Source organism: Amblyomma maculatum, chromosome 1, assembly GCF_055883805.1.
Source record: "Amblyomma maculatum isolate TAMU_Amacu chromosome 1, ASM5588380v1, whole genome shotgun sequence".
NCBI classification, from domain to species: domain Eukaryota; kingdom Metazoa; phylum Arthropoda; class Arachnida; order Ixodida; family Ixodidae; genus Amblyomma; species Amblyomma maculatum.
In genome coordinates, this window is record NC_139344.1 from 70,144,821 (window position 1) to 70,165,049 (window position 20,229).

Below are 20,229 nucleotides of genomic sequence, written 5' to 3' on the forward strand. Positions count from 1 at the left end.
CTCCTCATTTACACACTCGTTAGTTTGTCACATATACGCTTCAGATAACATGACCCTCCGGAATTCACGAAGCTCCATGCCCGCAGAATCTGTGCAAATGACATACGAAAAAGAGCGGCGCTTACCAATAATATCAACTTGACGGCGCCGCTATGAACGGGAAAGGCCTTATAGCATTTTTGCAGTGGGTACCCACTGCAAAAATGACCCACTTTTACCCACTGCGCCGATAGATAAGCGCGCGTGGTAACAGGGTGTTCGACAGACTTCGCCGTCTGGTTGTAGAGGGACAGCTTTCTATGGCTATGCTATATACCGAAGTTACAGAGCCGACACGCTCCAGCTCACTTCACAGCAGAAAATAGCCCTTAGAGAAAATTCGCGGATCGTGCTTTGGACGCTTTGGAATCATGGGGGAAGAAAGAGACAAGAGAGGCCCCTTTCTCCAAACGGCATTACAAAAGGTGTGGCGGAAGTCACGTGGTTCTGAGAATCGAGAATCTTTGAATTTGCTGGCACTATAAAGCTTCGTTATGACAACGCGGCTGCATCGCGCTTCGAGTTATGGCATAGTCGGCCGAATGCAGTTGAAAATTTGCTGTTTTGTGCAACCGTTTCTTTTTATGGGGGGGGGGGGGGGGGGCTAAAGTATGAGAGGCCTTAGTCTCGGTTAGTGTCGAATTTAGTGCGTTTGGTTCAATTAGCATGCCTTCTTTGGTGAATAGTTGCTTGTTGAACTAGTTGGTTCATGATATCTTGTGTAGCACCACGGGCTGACCCCGGACAGGATGACAACAAAGGCGCAGAGGCAACTGTTTATTTTGCAGCAGGAAAGGTAAAAATTGGGAAGGTGATAAATCAAACAAATGACACTTCATACGTGACAGAAACAGGCTCCTAATCACCAATCATGTAAGAACCTAAGCTCTTTCTTGGTCAGCCAATGTGACTGCACGCTTGCACTGTCGTACATGCGGAAATGAGTCTAAAACTTGTTCAACCAAACCGCGCGTGCCACCGTTCAAAGATAAAATAATAAAAAAATAAAAAAGCGGTTTTGTGACTCGACAAAAAGAACAGTGTGTTCGAGAGATTGCTCGTGCAGGAGAAGGGTGTGCATGCGTGCCGTCACTAACACTGGCCAAGGAAGAGCATAGGTTTTTACAAAGGTAAGACGACGATTACCGAGAAGGAAGAAGTCGTTCCGAGCGGAAGAGTTCGAAGAAATTACTTTTTTTTCGAGTGCTGCTTCTTTATTCATAACGTGTTCAGGTGCACGTCTTTTAACCTGGGAAACGACAAAATATTACTGTGCGGGCTTTTCACCGAGAAGCCACATAAAATGGAACGCAGCAGAACTCTTTCGACTTTCCCTTTTTCCTTTCCTTACCTTCATGTGACGGCATTACAAAGAGTTAAAATTAGAGATGCCGTTTTATAAACCACGACTAACGATACCCATCTTGAACTAGTACGGTGACATTGGTTCTGAGGCTTTCCTGAGGAATGATCTGGAGTGTCGAATGGTCATGCCCCCCCCCCCCTTTCCATTACAACAGAAACTGCGAGCCTTCGAATCCTCCCTACTTTTGGCGGCATTCGCGCCGGTTCTGCCTCCTTGTGCGCCGCAACTCACAACTTTGCAGTCAACGACGACACGAATACCGGCACTAACGTCTGGGGCGAGCCCGGGTTCTACAATATGGTGGATCCCAACAGTCCTATCGACTGACGCTCTTCCTGAGAAGAGGAACGAGAGACTATCACGCGGATAGAGTGTCGCTTTTTTTTAACACAACCCTCCGTTCGAGGTTGTGCCCAACCCTCTGGGGCTGCATATTAATGTCACTTGAATAAGCCCCCTATTGACAGGCATCAATAGGAAAAAGAACATTTCATTTGTCGAGACGCGGCACACAGGTGCAACGGGTGACGCTAGGATATATATATATATATATATATATATATATATATATATATATATATATATATATATATATATATATATATATATATATATATATATATATATATATTGTTACGAAGGGGGTAAGACGTCGGAGCGCTGAACCGCAAGACGATAGGGTAGGGAGCTCAGCTGGTCAACGGCAGCGCGTCCGGCCCGAGAGTCCTTTTTCAACGTCTTTCTCCTTCACTTGTCTTCTAAACTTCATCTTCTTCCGTACTGTTACATTTTCCCCCTTTGCAGACGAAGCCCCCCGGGCGAGGTAGTTATTCGTTTCCACGAGAGTGACACGGCTTCATCCGGGCGACATGGGCAACTTCAGTTCTGACTGAACGACGACCACTTGCTGTCATACGTGCTATTTGGTAGTTCACTTCACTGACGCGTTCAAGCACAACGTAAGGGCCAGCGTAATGCGCCAACATTTTCTGCGCTAAACCACGCTTTCGGAGAGGTCGCCAAAGCCACACTAAATCTTGTGGGCGATTCCTCTGCCCGAGGGATGCGCACGACAAACACACAGTGGGCCGTATAACAAACATATTTAATCTCACAGGGATCTTGTCGTCCGGGTGGCTGCGGGTCGTTTCCGTGGAGAGCCGGGAGCGAAGCGGGAGCGACGAGCCAGGGACCAGGAAGCGCCAGGGACCAAGAAGAGCGCGACGGCGGCGCGTGCCTTCTTTTATAGCCCCCTCGCGCGGGACCGGTTATCCCCGCGCGAGCGGGGAGAAGGAAACAGGCACGCGCGCAGGGAGCATTGGGAAGTGGCGCGGCCTTCGAATGCGCGGCGCGCCACGAGCCCTACATCTTCCCCCCCCCCCTCAGCGTCCGACCCGGGCTCCGCCAACAGCCGGGCCATGTCCATGTCCGAGCCCGGGTCAGCGTAAAATATGAAAGCTTGTCGCCTGGCTCTGGCGGGATGCCATCTCAGCTGGTCCGTGGGACGGGAGAAGCAGCAGGCATGGCGGGGCTGTTCCGGCTGGTCCCTCTCCAGCAGCGGCCACATCCTCGGGGTCACAGCGCAGCTGGGCTTGGCCCTGGATACGCCTGGCAGCGGCCCTGAGCTGCTGCTCTACATCGTTGACCCCTTTCCACGTGGCGCCGTGCTGGATGTACATTGCAGCAGGCGTTTTCGCCCCGGGCACACCTGGCTTCCTGAGGCCCGTACTCCAGGCCTGGGCAGCGGGCTCCACTCCAGACGCGATGAAGACGGCCAGCATGGCCGCGCTGGTCACAATAATGGGCCACAAACTAGGGGGGTACCCCCTGTTTAAGTGGCCCCTCCTTGAACCAAGCGCTGGGTGCGGTTTCCCGCCCCAGCGACGGTGGTTCATCTGGCTGCTGCAAAATCTTATCAGAATGCATTCTGAAAGAAGCAAAGACGTTAGGCAAAGTAGTGCACTACCTTGGCCTTAGGTTATAGCGTCGGTTGCGAACCGGGTTGCTACCTGCATCGTTTTGAGCTTCCCCCGCTTCGCAGTTATCGTCCTTGCGAAGGTGGTAAGCTTTCAAGTCTGCGACGTGCACCGGACCAGCGGTTTCACCGCTCGCCAACAACCGCAGCTGGTAGGTGAGTGGCGTAGTCCGTGCCGTAACTTCGAACGGTCCAACCCACTTGTGCGCTAGCGACGCGGCGAAACCACGCGCTGCGTTACTAAGCGGGTGCGTTCTTTTCAGTACCAAGTCGCCCGTGTTGAAAACGACGTGACGACGACCTTTGTTGTACTGATCCGCTTGCTCCATGCGCGCGACATCGAGGTTTTCACGAGCCGCGCGCTGCGCTGCCTCAAGGCGCTCGCGGAGCTTTGCCGCGTACTGTGTAAGCGGAGGGGGCGCGGGCCCCGCCGCGTCAAGTAGGGCGTTCTCTAGCGGAAAAGCGATCTCTTTCCCAAAATTCAAGTAAGCAGGTGTCATACCTACCGACCTGTTCACGGTTGTTCTAGTGGCGAAAGCCAGTTCGGACAGCCGTGCGTCCCAATCTCTGTGCTGCTCGGTCGTCGCGACCAGCATACTCTTAACATTCCGATTCACTCTCTCGGTTATGTTGCTCTGAGCGTGGTAGGGACTCGTTTTCCTGTGGCGGATTTGAAGCGCCCGACAGGAATCAGCAAAGACTTTGCTTGTGAAATACGAAGCATTGTCTGTAATGAGGTCGGAAGGGAAACCGAAACGAGTGAATGTCTCCAACAGTTTCTCCCAAATCCGTTCTGACACAAGCTTCCTAAGGGGGAAAACCTCAACCCACTTGGAATAGTGGTCCGTTATTACCAGGATATATTGGTGTCCGCGCGCGGAGCGAGGGAGGGGTCCCATGATATCGCACGCGACCACTTGCCACGGATAGTTGCTAACTACCGGCTTCATCATGCCAGCGGGTTTCCCCGCCCGAGGCTTGGCTACCTGGCAAACAGGACATGTACGGGCGTAACCCAGCACATCCTTTCTCATACCTGGCCAGGTCGCGACACGGCATAACTTGTCATAAGTCTTACTGCCGCTGCCATGGCCTGCCAGCGCTGAGTCATGGAAGTACTGGAGGAATCGTTTCCGCAACTTCCTCGGGACCACGACTCGGAAGGGGGATGCAATCGCCTCTTCCTCGTCAAGTTGGGGGATGTAGCGGAGCAGTAAGCCATCATCGCCCAGCAGATACGCGTCGTACTTGCCCTCAGCGTTCCCGGTGCAAGCTGCACTACTCGCAAGCTCTGTCAGCACCCGCTGGCATAGACCGTCTGCTTTCTGGGCCTCAATTAGCTCTTCCCTACTGACCGCTACTCCCCATGACAGATTTCTCTCTGCCTCGCTTCTTGGCAGGCGAGTAGTCGCCGCCACCAGCTGCTGCGCCGTCTCTCTCTCGCGGCACCGCGCGGACACTCTGTCCGCCTCCTTTCTCTCTTTAACTACGCAGGGCGCGACACTCGCGTCCGCCCTCTCCTCCTCTCCACTAGCGGCGACGCCGATCTCAGCAAAGCTGGTCTGCGCCTCTTCTGCGCTTCTGCCAGCCTTCAACGGTGCGCGCGATAACGCATCGGCCACCTTATTCATGCTGCCCCGGCGGTACTCAATGGCGTACGCGTAACGTTGCAACGTCAGCGCCCATCTCGCGAGTCTGCCTGCGGGGTTTTTCAGCCTCTTTAACCACGAAAGTGCCTGGTGATCTGTCTGCACGGTGAAAACCGCTCCGTCTAGGTACATGTCGAACTTTGACAATGCGAACATTATCGCCAGGCATTCCTTTTCGGTCACGGAGTAATTCCGCTCCGCTGATGTGAGCGTGCGGCTAGCGAACGCGACAGGGCGCAGCTTGCCCTCGTGTTCCTGCAACAAAACAGCTCCTACACCGGCATCACTAGCATCTGTCTGCAAGACAAACGGCTTGTTCAGGTCGGGGAGGCGCAAACTAGCGGTGTTCGCTATCGCGCGAGCCAAGGCAACAAAAGCGTCGTTCTGTTCCTTGCCCCAGACCCACTTCGAGCCTTTTCGCAACAGCTGGTTCAACGGCCTAGCGAGCTCTGAACAACTAGGGATGAATTGTCTGTAGAAGGCAACCATTCCCAAAAACCTCTGCAAGCTTTTCACGTCCGTCGGGCAGGGGTAGTTCAGAATTGCCTGCAGTTTGTCATCGTTCGGTCTCAAAGTGCCATCATCAACCACAAATCCCAAGAGGTTCACTCTCTTTGATGCCAACTGCACTTTCTTTGGGTTGATCGTTATACCCGCACGTCTCATTCTTTCAAGAACGGAATTCAAGTGAATGAGATGTTCTTCGAACGACTGTGAGAATATCACGACGTCGTCGAGGTACGCCATCGCGTAGTTGAACCTTGCATCGCCCAGCACGATGTCCATCAATCGCATGAACGTGCTCGGTGCATTAGACAAGCCAAACGGGAGTCGAGTAAATTCGAAGAGCCCGCGGTGACAGGTGAATGCGGTTTTCTGAATGTCACCTTCCGCCACCTCAATCTGCAGGTACCCTCTGCTTGCATCCAGGACTGTGAAGAACCTTGCGTTCCCTAACGCGTACATCACAGCCTCGATCGAGTTACGGGCGGGGGTCGTCGAGGCCATCCGGGGTCGTCGTCCGGGTGGCTGCGGGTCGTTCTCGTGGAGAGAGCCAGGGGAGAAGCGGGAGCGACGAGCCAGGAAGCAAGAAGAGCGCGACGGCGGCGCGTGCCTTCTTTTATAGCCCCCTCGCGCGGGACCGGTTATCCCCGCGCGAGCGGGGAGAGGGAAACAGGCACGCGCGCAGGGAGCATTGGGAAGTGGCGCGGCCTTCGAATGCGCGGCGCGCCACGAGCCCTACAGCGGGAGCGACGAGCCAGGGACCAGGAAGCGCCAGGGACCAAGAAGAGCGCGACGGCGGCGCGTGCCTTCTTTTATAGCCCCCTCGCGCGGGACCGGTTATCCCCGCGCGAGCGGGGAGAGGGAAACAGGCACGCGCGCAGGGAGCATTGGGAAGTGGCGCGGCCTTCGAATGCGCGGCGCGCCACGAGCCCTACAATCTCCAGGGGCGTAAGACACATGGTTATGCCGGCTGTCGTACCGAGCTTTTGAACGCTCTTGAGAAGCGAGAATTCGCAAACGGGCGAGACGCCGAGCTTCTTCGGCTCGACAAAGAGTTTCCGCAATGCACGGTTCATCATGGACGGAGTAAGGAAGAATGGTATCTAGACAATACCTAGGAGGACGGGCATATAGCAGGAAGAACGGGCTGTAGCCAGTAGTCTCATGGGTTGCGGTGTTGAATGCAAACATTATAAATGGTAGTATAGTATCCCAATTCTTGTGGTCAGATGCGATGTACATAGATAGCATGTTTGTGAGTGTGCGGTTTGTGCGCTCCGTCAAGCCGTTGGTTTGAGGGTGATATGGTGTGGAATGCCTAAAATGCGACGCACACAAACGAAGAAGCTCTTCCACAACATCTGCCATAAACTGGCGACCTCGGTCACTGATGATCACTCGCGGAGGTCCATGGCGGAGGATCACAGAACGGAGCAAGAACTGGGACACGTGGTGAGCGGTGGCTGAAGGAAGAGCTGCCGTTTCGCAGTAGCGGGTGAGGTAGTCGGCACAAACCACGATCCAACGATTTCCGTCGGATGACTTCGGGAAGGGACCCATAAGGTCGATTCCGATTTTCTCAAATGCGCCACGTGGTGGAGTCACAGGATGCAGCAGGCCCTGTGGCGTGGACGTAGGGCGTTTGTGTCGTTGGCACTCAGTGCAGCTCGCCACATATCGCTCAGTTGTCTGGCGCATCTTTGGCCAATAAAACCGGTCGCGGGCACGATGGAGCGTTCTTGCAGAGCCCAGGTGACCGGAAGTGGGGTCGTCGTGCATGGCGCGTAAGATGCACGAGCGGTAGCTCTCGGGAACCACAAGCAGAAAATTCGTACCGGTGCTTGAGTAAGCCTTTTTGTACAAAAGGCCATCACGGAGACAAAATGGGCTGGAAGCAGTGGAATCCCGCGCCTCCGCAAGCAGGGGCTCGAGGCTTATGTCGGTCTCTTGCGCAGTCCTCAGAGCCGAGGCGTCGGGAAACTCGGGCACGACGGAGGCGATGTAATGATCGAAATCACCAGAGTCACATTCGGTCGTAGGAAGAGGAAGGCGTGAGAGACAGTCTGCATCGGCGTGTTTGCGGCCACTCTTGTACGAAACAGTGAAGTCGTACTCTTGCAGACGAAGGGCCCAGCGTGCCAGACGACCAGATGGATCACGAAGGTTGACAAGCCAACACAGGGCATGATGGTCCGTCACAACCGTGAAATGGCGTCCATATAGGTAGCAACGAAACCGCTGAACAGCGAAAACTACAGCGAGACACTCCTGCTCCGTAACAGTGTAGTTACGCTCAGGTTTGCTGAGGGAACGGCTTGCATACGCAATTACATGCTCGCCTGTTGTCGAACGTTGCACAAGCACAGCGCCAACACCAATCCCACTTGCATCAGTGTGGACTTCAGTCGGAGCGGAGGGGTTGAAGTGCCGTAGTATGGGATGTGATGTTAGCAGAAACTTTAGTTGGCGGAAAGACGCGTCGCAATCTGAGGTCCAGTCGAAAGGGACGTCCTTTTGTAGAAGGGATGTCAGAGGGTAGGCGACGTCGGCAAACTTTGGAATGAATCGTCGAAAGTAGGAACACAGGCCCAGAAAACTGCGGAGCTCCTTTTGAGTCTGTGGTCGTTGGAATGCTGCAACTGCTGCAGTCTTCTGTGGATCTGGCCGAACTCCATCGCGGTCGACGAGATGCCCGAGTACCAGCGCTTGACGTTCACCAAAACGGCACTTTTTAGAATTCAGGACAAGGCCAGCCTTCTGTAGGCAATCTAACACAACAGCGAGTCGCGTGTTATGTTCAGTAAAAGTCCGGCCAAAAATAACAACATCGTCTAAATAGCACATACAGATTTCCCACTTGAGGCCACGAAGTATTGTGTCCATAAATCTTTCAAATGTGGCCGGCGCATTACATAGGACGAAGGGCATCACGTTAAATTCAAATAGGCCGTCCGGGGTAACAAATGCAGTTTTTTCCTTGTCAGCAGGATCCATCGGAATCTGCCAATAACCCGATCGCAAATCAACTGAAGAGAAATAAGACGCGGAAAAAAGGCAATCTATGGCATCGTCGATGCGTGGTAGAGGATACACATCCTTTTTAGTGATGGAGTTGAGGCGACGATAGTCAATGCAGAACCTCCAACCTCCATGTTCCGTCTTTTTTCTTCACCAATATCACGGGAGCAGCCCAAGGACTGGAGGATTCCTGTATTACGCCCCTGTTCAACATGTCTTGGACTTGCTCGGTGATGATCTTACGCTCTGATGGTGACACACGGTACGGCTTTTGACGGATCGGATGGGCAGATCCCGTGTCAATCCTGTGACGTGCGCGCGACAGCGGAAAACGTTGCGAGCCGTTGGACTGCGTGAAATCAAAGACGGATAGGTGCTGGGACAAGAGGTTCCTCAATATCTGTCGTTGTGAGGTGTTCAACGATGCGCTGATCATCGGAAGAAGCTTTTCGTCAGCAGGTGAGTTAGTAGCGGGGTTGTCTAGGGAAGGAGTAACGACCGCTACACAATTCGGGAGAGTTGCGCTACATGAAGCTAGTTTGGAACCCGCTGGAAAAACAACTGGTTCCGACGAGCAATTTATAGTCCACAGTCCGGTACGGCCCTCTTTCACGCGAACCAAACAATGCGGCCCTAACGCATTTTTCTTTACGCACTGTAAATTAAGAGGCGCCACAGTAGCCTCAAAAGAGTCGTTAATAGCACGGGAGCAGGACACCTGGACACACACTGCTGAATGTGGCGGTATGACGACTTCATCACACACACACAAAACGTCTTCATAATTTGATGTCTCTTCCAAAAGTTCACGAGGAAGAGAACCACTAACACTTAGCTCTCCCGTTCGACAGTCAACTGTAGCGCCGCACATACGCAGGAAGTCAATTCCCAAGATTACGTCATGTGTAGATCGGGGCAGTACTGCAAACTCCGCCGGAAACACTGTGCCCCCCAAGGAAACTTTAACGCTGCATACCCCAACCGGATACAATAACTCTCCACTTACTCCATAAAAATTTGAAGTTTTGTCCCAAACAAACATAACTTTGTTCTTCAAAAGGTTCTTAAAATTTAAACTCATTACTGAAACTGTAGCACCAGTGTCTACCAATGCCATCGTTGGCAAACCATCAACAATCACATTGACCTTGTTCTTTAACATGAACACAGACGGAGGAATAATAGGTAGCAGCGCACATTGTCCAGCGACCTCACCTCCATTGGCCGCGCTGGCTAGTTTTCCTGCGTTGGTGGTGGAGATCGGCGCCGTGGAGACGGGGAGCGGCGCACACGAAATGACGGAGGTGGTGTCACACTACGGTCAGACGCTGGCGAATGGCTGCGGTGCCCTTCGTTTTGAAAACGGCCCCTCCGGGAAGGATGTTCTGGCCAATAGTTGTCGATGTAGGGCTGGACGATGCGTCGGTTCGGTGCCGTCGGGGGATTCCGAAACGATGTGCGCCGATTACAGTAGCGGGAAATGTGACCCGCGACACCACACCGGTAGCACACCGGAAGAGGTCGCTGAAAAAGTGTCGTGTCAGCTGGTTCCTGCATGGTAGGCCGCGACGAATATCCGGATGATGGTTCCGGAACGATGTAGTTGTCCGGCGGTCGGCGCGATGTACGACTGGAGTAAGAGCGAGGATCTGTACGCTGATGGCAAGAGAATTGTTGGAAATTCTCTTCAGGCCTTGGTCGCGGAGTGTATAGGTTTTCGCGGCAGACAAAGTCGGTGACATTCGCGGACATCGGCGGGCACGCACCCCCACAAGTTGGACGAGCATATACGTCCCCTCCGAAGCCATTGGGCCGGACAAGCTGCTCACGTCGTGACATCTCATCTCGAACAATTTCACGGATGGCGCACACGAGGCTTTGAGATGGCGACTCTTCAATGCTAGCCACTGTAGTCACATTTGCGAGCCGTCCAAATTTCGGTGTAATGCGGCGAGTCTTTAGGGCCTCGAATGTTCGGCAGTGCCGGATAACGTCAGAGACCGAACTCAAGTTTTCCTTGGCAATTAGGAAGTGGTAGACATCTTCCGCAATGCCCTTGAGCAGATGGCCTACCTTATCATCTTCAGTCATCCTGCTGTCGACGGTCTTGCACAACTTGAGTATGGCCTCTATGTAGGTGGTGCAGGTTTCTCCGGCTGCCTGGGCCCTCTGAGCAAGTGTCTGCTCTGCCTGTTTCTTCTTTGCAGCTAGGTCACCGAAACATTCCTTGATGGCTTCGACAAAGCTTTCCCAAGTTGTCAGGGAGTCCTCGTGGTTCTCATACCACATCAAGGCGGTTTGCGTCAAAAAAAAGACTACATTGGCTAGTTTAGCCACTGAATCCCAGCGGTTATAGCGGCTCACACGTTCATAATGAGTGAGCCAGTCATCAACATCTTCCCCTGCTTGGCCGGCAAAGGAACGAGGCTCGCGAAATGGTAGCGTCGCATTCGTGGTGGTCGGCGGCGCATCGCGAGTGAGGGTAGAGGGTCCCGTGTTGATGTTCGGGGCTGCTCGGTAGTCTGCTGCATTCTTGTTGAAAAGGGTGGGAGACCAGCGAGGCGACGGCTCCGACGAAGCTCCAGCGATTGAGGATGCGTCTTGAGGGTAGTCGTACCCAGCACCTGCACCAATTTGTTACGAAGGGGGTAAGACGTCGGAGCGCTGAACTACAAGACGATAGGGTAGGGAGCTCAGCTGGTCAACGGCAGCGCGTCCGGCCCGAGAGTCCTTTTTCAACGTCTTTCTCCTTCACTTGTCTTCTAAACTTCATCTTCTTCCGTACTGTTACAATGTATATATATATATATATATACGCGTGCGGGAAAGTTGAAACGGAGAGACTGTGAAGGTGAGAACCCTCGCGTGGTGAGGAAGTTTTGAATGTTTTGTCTCATCTTTTTTTTTTTTCTCTTTTCTTTTTAAAACCAGTGAGGCACTATGTCACTGAAGCTTCCGTAATATTTGCAGGCGCGCAACCTTGTGCTAGAGCATGTACGACGCAACTTCAGGTTCTCGCCCCCAGCATGGCGAGACTGCAAAGCCCGCCGTGTGCGCTCCCGGTCTGGATTCTCAGCCTTCTACCACTCCACACGTTTCGGCAGCAAATGCCAATCAGATATTGCTGATTAATGGGCTAAGCCGCTAAGCCGATAGCTGATATAGGACTCGTTCGGCGGAAAAGCCATCGCCGTACCCCATAATTAAAAAAAAAAGAAAAATTGTGTCCCAGAATTGAGATCTGCAGTGTCCGAAAAAATGCGCACGTGATTTCGTTTCACAATTTTATTTCGAAGCGTTCAGGATAGTGCCACATCATTTCGCTTCCCATTTAGCATCCACCTGCTAGTAAAATTAGAGGCTATAAGTTTACGATAGGGATTAGAACGGATGACATATATGTATACATTGAATTGTATACAGTTAATTGTAAGTGTAGGTGTTCACAGAGAAGTGTGACAGAGGGTTGCGTTAAATGTGTTCGGTAAGAGTGTGCTAATGCCCGCGAGTAAAGTTATTTGCGTTGTCTAAACTGGAACTTTTGTGCTACTTTCCACTTTTCGTAATGAAAATTAAAAGTATGACTTGTGCAGGCTGCAAATAGTACAGATCGTTGGTTTGTTTATAAAAACATTGCGGTTCAGCATGGATTTTCTGCGCACAATTTTTTTCGCATGAGGGGGCAAGAAAATTCGCCACACACTGTATACTTGCATCCTGCTGCCATAGCAGCGTGCATAGCTACAAATGTCAGAGCTATGAACCTTTTTTAGTAAGTCTTCCCCGCCCCCTTCCCATTTTTCAGAGCGTATCATGTATATCTTCCGTACTGCACAACGCGTGCAGGTGATGCAGGAGTGGATCGACAAATACGGTAAAGTATTCGGCTTCTACCTGGCTACAGAGCCCTACATGGTGATTACGGACACTGATGTGATCAGGGAGTGCTTCGTCAAGGAGAGCCACACATTCCAGGACAGGTCCATGTACTCCCTCGACGTCGAGCCTTTCACTAGCTGCGTTGTCTTCATAAAAGGCAAGTCTATGTGGGGGCACACACACACGCAGTGTTTCCACACGTCTTGCACTTGCTATAGACCTGAGGACAGCAGCTTCTGAGGCAGGCATGCATGCTTTCAGCGGCTACATTGGTAACTTTCATCTCTAGAAAATTCCGTGACTGCGCGTCTGTATCCGCAGCGGGTGCACTCGAAAGGTCGATATGCGGAAGCCGCGGCGCACATCTCGTTTTCAAATGCCACAGTTAATTTGTCAGTGATTTATGAAAAAGAATACGAATTGAAGGAAAACCGGGCGTCCCTCAAAAGGTGTCAGGATAAAACCACCTGCCAAGAGCACCCTACCACAGCAATCGAACCGATTAATCGAACTTATATATACATATATAGTTTTTATTTGCCGCAGGTGGCAAGAGGGAGAAACAAAATTCCCCTTAGGAAATCAGCTCGTTGCCAGCAGGTTATAAGTTCACATGCCCTAATAGCTGAGCGGTGATTGGTCTAAGCTGTATGTGACCATCTGATGTCATCAAGCTATTGAACAAAGGGAATTTGGTGGGAGTGTGGGTAGGTGCACGTGGCATATGGTCAAGTGCTGATTTGTCGCCGGTATGCGTAACGTAATGATACAACGTGGAATAGCCTAATTGGCAGGTCATCTTGGAGAGGGATCGACATAGACGTGATGTCATGACACGACCAAGCATTGATTGCTCGCCGCGGTGTGACACATAATGAGGGCATGCGACATAGACACGTTTTTAGGTGTACTTGCAGGGACAGTTGGAATATGTGCTGGTCACGTGACATGGAGGAAGCCGGTGGTGGCAGGTTATACCCACAACATCGTAAAGTGGTATAAGGTAAAAAAAAAAAAAGAGCACACTAAATAGGCGACAACGAGCTCGTCAGGGGAGCGGGGAAAGAAAAGCATAACAGTACTACTGCTTCTGAAGTTATCGCATTCCGCTCTTAAGGTGACAAAAGGGCCCCTATAATTTGTCATTGTCATTTTTTGTCTATTTAGGAAGTGCGTATGTTTGAGGCTCAGGTACGAAGGTACCGCAGTATTTACATACAAGAAAATATGGTCCACACTTAAAAATGCAATAAAATACCAATTCAAAGCACTCATAAATATAGTACACAAAAACTGAGACTGGGTTTAACAGTATCAGAAGAAAGGCGAAATCGATCTTATGCAGAATGCGACCAATCTATATACTAAGACTTTATTTTCCAGAAATTCTTCAGTTTCTGTATGAAAGCATCATGATTTATTGTGGGAACAATGTCTTGAGGTTACGTGATCCAATGGTGGATGCGAGAAATAATGGGGAATGACTAAGGAGATGGGTACGTGTAAACATGGGTTCAATTTTGAAGTCATGATCTAAGCGCGGAAATTTACGGTGGGCGGGTTTGATGTAGCATGTAGCGAACGATGAGTGGATGTGATACAGCTTGTGAAAATAAGATAATAGTGCTACCTGCAGTCTTCGCTCTTTTCAAGTGATGATAAGTTTAGCGATGCTTTGATGGTGGTTATGCTGCAACGGCAAGAGTATTTTCTGGTTATAAATCTAGCTGCTTTAACCTGAAACTACTCCAATTTGTTAATTAGGTACATTTGATGCGGATTCAAAATTAAAGAGGCGTGTTCTATTTTTGAGCGGACGAGGGCTGTGTATGCCAAACGTTTGGTGGCAGGGTTAGCTTGGTGCACGTGACGCCTGACGAAACCAAGTGGTTTAAATGATTTACTTACGATTGCATCGATGTGGTTGTTCCATGTTAGATCAGACGAAAGATGAACACCTAGGTATTTAAGTGTACTAACATTCTCAATGGGAGTACTACTCATAAAATAACAATGATTATGAGGCTTAGAACTGGTGGTAAATATTACTGTCCTCGTTTAAAGAGACATTAATCTGCATTTTACCCTGTTTACACAAAACGGTGATTCTGTCGCGGTCTGTCTGTAAAGAGTTAGTGTCGGCAGGGCTGGTAATCTGTCTGTAAATAACACAATCGTCAGCAAATAATCCTGCAGTAGAAGTAATGGTGTCACTTATGTCATTAATGTAGATCAAGAATAGAATCAGTCCAAGTACTGAGCCTTGCGGAATGCCATATTTTGCCAAGGTTGTTGAAGAACAGCACACATCTATATGAATATATTGATAACGGTTGGCAAGAAAGTTAGTAATCCAGGTAACAACCTTCTTGCTTATGCCGAGCCTATTTAGTTTTAGTAATGAACGAATATGGGGTACCTTGTCAAACGCTTTCGCGAAGTCTATGAATATAGCGTCAATTATTATTTAGCATGGACGGCATGATGAAGGTCAGTTAATAATTCAAACAACTGAGCCTCACAGGAATTCGAATTCGGCCACGAGCACAAAACCAAACATAGTCGTGGCTGTGGTTGCATTGACATGCTGAAATTTCGAAAACGTAAAGGAACAGGACCAAAAATGACCAGCGCTGCAATGCCTGCTGCGCCCAAGGTCGCACTGGCAACGCGGCCGACAGAGCTCACGTAACGCTTCATCAAACCATCAAAAAAACGCGTGGGAGCGCAACGGTCACGGAGAAGGCCGGTGGTGCGGTGGTCAAAAATTAAAAAAGATAGAAAGAAGAGATAGGTATAGAAGAACGAGAGGCTCTTCCTCTTCGTGCCTAAGCCGCGTCTCCGGAAAGGAGATTCCCCGAATTAGCTCGGAAGGAAGTGGGTTGCCCTTTCCTCTCCCTGCTTGTAATATATGAGATAGCTGGTTTTCGAAAAGTAGTTCTAGCTCAGTTTCACTACCTACAAGGTAGCATAAGGTTTTGTAGCGACTCCTTTGACGAAACGAATTTAACAAAAAAGGAAATGATGGGGCTAACGAAAGAAATGAAGACCTCGAAAAATAGCAACAAAGCACTGAAAGATGAAAACCTCCAGCTAGTCGAGTGGGTAGAAAGCTTGAGCAGTAATCCCGCTCGGAGAATTCGGATATAAAGGAAAAAGGTGCACTATCTGATCTTGAACTTAGCGATATTGCCGTTAAGCTGGCAGGGGTGGTTGGCGAACACATGTCGTTTGACGGCATTGACTTCTGTCAATGACTGTTGACGACCTTGACCTCACAATAAACAAATATTCATAAATGTGCGTTTCTTGCGTCGCGATAAACGAAGGCGTTCTAGGAAAGGCAAAATAAAAACCGGGTGACAACCGTTATTTTCGGATACAAAACACCCATTGCAGTTTTCATAAATGAACGTCTTACCCGTTGCAGCAAACAGCTACTCGGTGCAACTAGAAAAAAGAACGCTATTTAGTTGGATGTGTGGTGCTACAGAATTTTCGCTTGCAAGGAAGATCGCTCGTTGGTCGTTCAAATCGCATCCCTGAATGACCTAAGTGGCGCGACTGGCAGCGATGTAACATCGTAGTTGTATTTCATGCACATTTCATGCACATTTCTTTATGGTGCACGTCCATTGACTTTGTACACCAGTATTTGTAATTTTTTGGTGTTATTGGTTCCTGTTATCCCATGCTATTTTAAGATGTGTTTTGATTCGCAATGAAATGCATAGCCTTGAAACTAAAGATTTCTAACATTAATTTTCAAACTTAAGTGCGTTAAATTGAACGCATTTCAAACTTAATGTGCTTTTATCTAAGGTTTTTCCACATGAAAATCGCTGATTTTTTTATACCTGCTGAATTGCGTAGATTTAAATACGGGATATCGTCACTACTTACATTGTATTAGGACTGCTACTGATCTGTACATATCTCAAATCCTGTAAAAATCACAGCGGGGATTGACAGTATCTGAAATAAAAAGTGCATAGATCTGTACATATTAAGTAGGCGTACTAGAACTACTGCTCAACTGAAAAATCAACCGTTGTCCTCTGTTGACCCAAGGTCAACGTATAACATGGTCGACCCTGGCCCTACTCAGTCAACTAGATTGGACCGAACTCGTTTTTGGTTATTGACCTTAGACCGGCCAACATAGAAGGCGGCCTCATGTTGGCATTACTTAGGCCCGTCGACAAGTAGCCTGGCTGAACTAACCCCAGCATGGTTAGCAATGTGGGCCAATGTTGGGGCAAGACCAGAGGAAGAAGTTGCAGAAATGTACCATCTATCATATGCTAACGCTACCTGTATAATTTCACACTTCAGTCCTTAAAAATTGCCAACAAAATACACACGCTCTTTGTGTAAATATTTGCGACCCTCAGAATAACCTGCAAAGCCGAAACAAGTGCAGGCGTCTGGCAGTGAACATAGTTAACACAAGCATTTCCATTGCGACCAGGTCTACCATATCAATACTAAAATAAACAATGTACTATAGAAACACTATAAAATAGGACACCACCGCGCTACCCAGAAGCGCACAACAGCAACTTTCAGCGAGCTTATATATCCCCCACATCAACCTTTTCAGAGTAAGTGACGCTCACAAGACGAGAGAAGTTATTGCACTTACATTTAAGATTGCTACGGCAAAAAGAAAAATAACAGAAGACTTTTATTAAAAAAACTTGTGCGAACATTATGTAAATACATTCGCTAAAAGCATACATGATATGCTAGGCCAACCTTGTGGACAACTAGCCACAGCCCTACTTTGGGCCATGCCTGGCTGTCGAGCATTGGATCTCGACTAATTCCTTACCATTTGCCAATATTTGGTTAGCTCAGAGTACTTAGCTGACTTCGTTGGCAGCCAACCACGGCCTTACTCTTGGCCATGTTTTGCTGCCGAACGTCGGGTACCGACTAATTCCCTACCATTTGCGATAGTTGGCTGAAAGTGTCTGAATAACTATTAACTAGCGTAATTGGCCGCCAACAAGGGTCCCCTTCGGGCCTGCACTAGCTGGCCGAGAATAGAAGCTGCCGAGCTCTGCCGTCGGCCAATTTCAGTTCGGTGCTAAACTTTACATAGAGAGCAGTGGCGTAACCGCAAATATTTAGGCTTCTTTCACCCGTCACCTCTTTTCTCTTTGACAGCCCAAATAAAATTCGATATGATTTCATTTGACAGTTGCGGTGGCATTTAATTCGTGCTGTCTGTCATGTTTCAGTCGCTTTAATTCTACGCGTGAAGACAAGCTTAATTGTTGTGGGACTCTTGAAATCACCGATCGAGGTCACATGGCTGTGACGCCAAGACGCTTTCGGTGCCACTTTTCTTAAAGACAACTCCAACGCGTTTCGAGGCCGGTGCCCCCCCCCCCCCCATTTAATGCTTTCGAAAAATAAATATTGTTGAATTAGACCTTTTTTGGGGACACTAAATTCAGTTTGAACCTTTCTGTAAACGAAATAGCAAAAGGTCGACTGTTTAGTTTATTTATTTATTTATTCAATTAAACAAAGTGCGTAAATACTCGGGCTTACTTCGTACAGTGGTAAAAAACATGGTCGAAGCTACTTGCTGCTGTTATGCTCTCGTGTATTCTTAAATTTCGAGTACAGCTCGCTGGAACGTTATACTCACCAGCCGTGAGGCTGTGCTATTTATGAATGCATATAATTGAATGTATGGCCTAGCTTGGTCCGGAAAGGGGCTTTATAGCTAGCTGTTTGCTGTATTCCCTCCCACAGGCGAGACGTGGAGGAAAGTACGCTCAGTGCTGAACCAAGGCTTCACAGCCAGCAAAGTGAAGCTTCTCTTCGACACAGTGAGCAAGTGTTCGGACGTGTTCTTGAATGAGCTGCACGAACAGTGCCGCAAATCGAATGTCGTCGAAGTCTACCAGAGGACGCAGAGCCTTTCGCTAGACATCATCACGAAAACGGCCCTTGCCTGGGAGGTAAGTGTATAAAGGGACACGTTGCCCCATCATTCTCTAATAACCTTGTGTACACCGGCACTCTAATATCCACTAAAATGTTATTCAGGTTGACTGTCAGAGACAGTCGGACGACCCCGTGCTGACTGGGATGCGAAGACTTTTCGGAGACATAGACAAGGTGGCTTTCGAGAGCACGTTCGCGTTCCCCGGTCTGCGTGCTATTCTGCGCTTCCTGTACCCGTTGACGGCCTTCTCGCGCTGCATGAAGAAAATGATGAACGACGTAGACACCACCGCCCGGCTCCGTCGCGCTGGCCAAAATTCTCGGTCTAACGACATACTGCAGATGATCTTGGACGCCCAGGCCAACAACAAAGATGGCGTGCAGACTTGTGGCGGTAAAGTGATCGACGACCGCTATGTTATCTCGAACTGCGTTGCTCTCCTGCTAACGGGCTTTGACACCACGTCAGTGGCGCTTGCCTTCACAATGTATCTAGTGGCTAAGCACCCCGAAGAACAGGCCCGGATCCTCGGAGAGGCGGAGGCGCGCTTCCCTGGCACAGCCGAGCTCTCGTTCGACCAGCTGCATCAGCTCGAGCGTCTCGATGCGGTAGTCAAGGAGAGCCTGCGCTTGTACCCGTCCGTGCCCATTATGGTGATGCGCCGGTGCGCACAGGACACCACCGTGCTCGGCCACTTCATCCCGGAAGGAATGACGATCGTGGCGCCACCCTGGCACATTCACCGCGATCCGCAGCTATGGCCGGAGCCTGAAGAATTTAAGCCGGACAGATTTTTGGGCGAAGGATCAAGCCAGCGCACTATCGCCGCGTACTTACCCTTCGGCCTCGGTCAGAGAACTTGCCTCGCCAAGCGGCTAGCACTTCTGGTGCTGAAAACCACTTTGGTGAAAGTTCTGCAAGCCTACAAGCTGGACATATGCGAGCAGACCCAAGATCCAATTCGCGTCGTCGTGCCGAACTTGGTGCTTAACCCAGAGAACGGAGTACACCTAAGGTTTACGCCAAGGGAGGTATAATCTACGAGTGCATGCGTGAATATTGTGAAAAACTCTCATCGATCGTCGTAATATACGGATGGACAAAAATAAAGAAACTTTTCACTGCTACAGATATAATAAAAAAGTTCCCTGTTTTTGGACGGTTTGATAACAAAAATGTTTAAAGCTGTCTTCAGTATCAGATCAATTCGGCCGCGGCCTGGCTATAAGCTGTAGGTGTCCTGTACTTGCATTATTCGTTTTTAAATGCTGTGGACTCAAATGGTGGACTCAACGAGCAAAATGGTATTCATAGAGCCCGCCGCGGTGTTCAGTGGTTAGGGTGGTCGACTGTTGATCCTAAAGACAGGGTTTCGATGCCGGCCACGGCGGCCGCTTTTTGCTTAAATCGAAAAACAAGTGCGTTCACTGTGTGTGCCAGGGCACTTTAAAGAATCCAAGGTGGTAGAAATTTCCGGATTTCTCCATACTGCGTCCCGCATAACCTGAGTCGCTTTGGGGCGTTAACCGCTATATCAAACATGTTCATAGTTTTCATGTTGCGTCACCCCAGTCCCCTCCGCCGCATGCCCTTCACTTCCAGATACTGAGCCTATATCGGAGTGGGCTATCTAGGCTAACTGCTATGCCCGTTAATTATTAAAGGGATTATGAAATGCTAAAATGAGGTAAAGCAAATCGGTCGAGAGTTAGATGTATAGTACTCCCCCACAAGTCAATTGATCGCAAGAAGTTTTCAGCTATAGCTTTATTAACACCGGAGATATCGGCGATTAAAAATAGAGCTTCTCCTCTCCCCCCTCAACTCAACACTC

General features: G+C 49.7%; 1 protein-coding gene across 1 annotated transcript in view; it reads left to right on the forward strand.

Moving 5' to 3' along the window:
- Positions 1-19,432, forward strand: part of LOC146202761 (cytochrome P450 3A40-like) — a 110,106-nt gene extending 90,674 nt beyond the window's left edge. The window contains exons 2-4 of the mRNA XM_084601987.1: positions 12,398-12,587; positions 18,200-18,408; positions 18,497-19,432. Coding sequence (XP_084458113.1) covers positions 12,398-12,587; positions 18,200-18,408; positions 18,497-19,432 — 1,335 coding nt within the window. The remainder of the gene's footprint in view (positions 1-12,397; positions 12,588-18,199; positions 18,409-18,496) is intronic.
- The last annotated feature ends 797 nt before the right edge of the window (positions 19,433-20,229 follow it).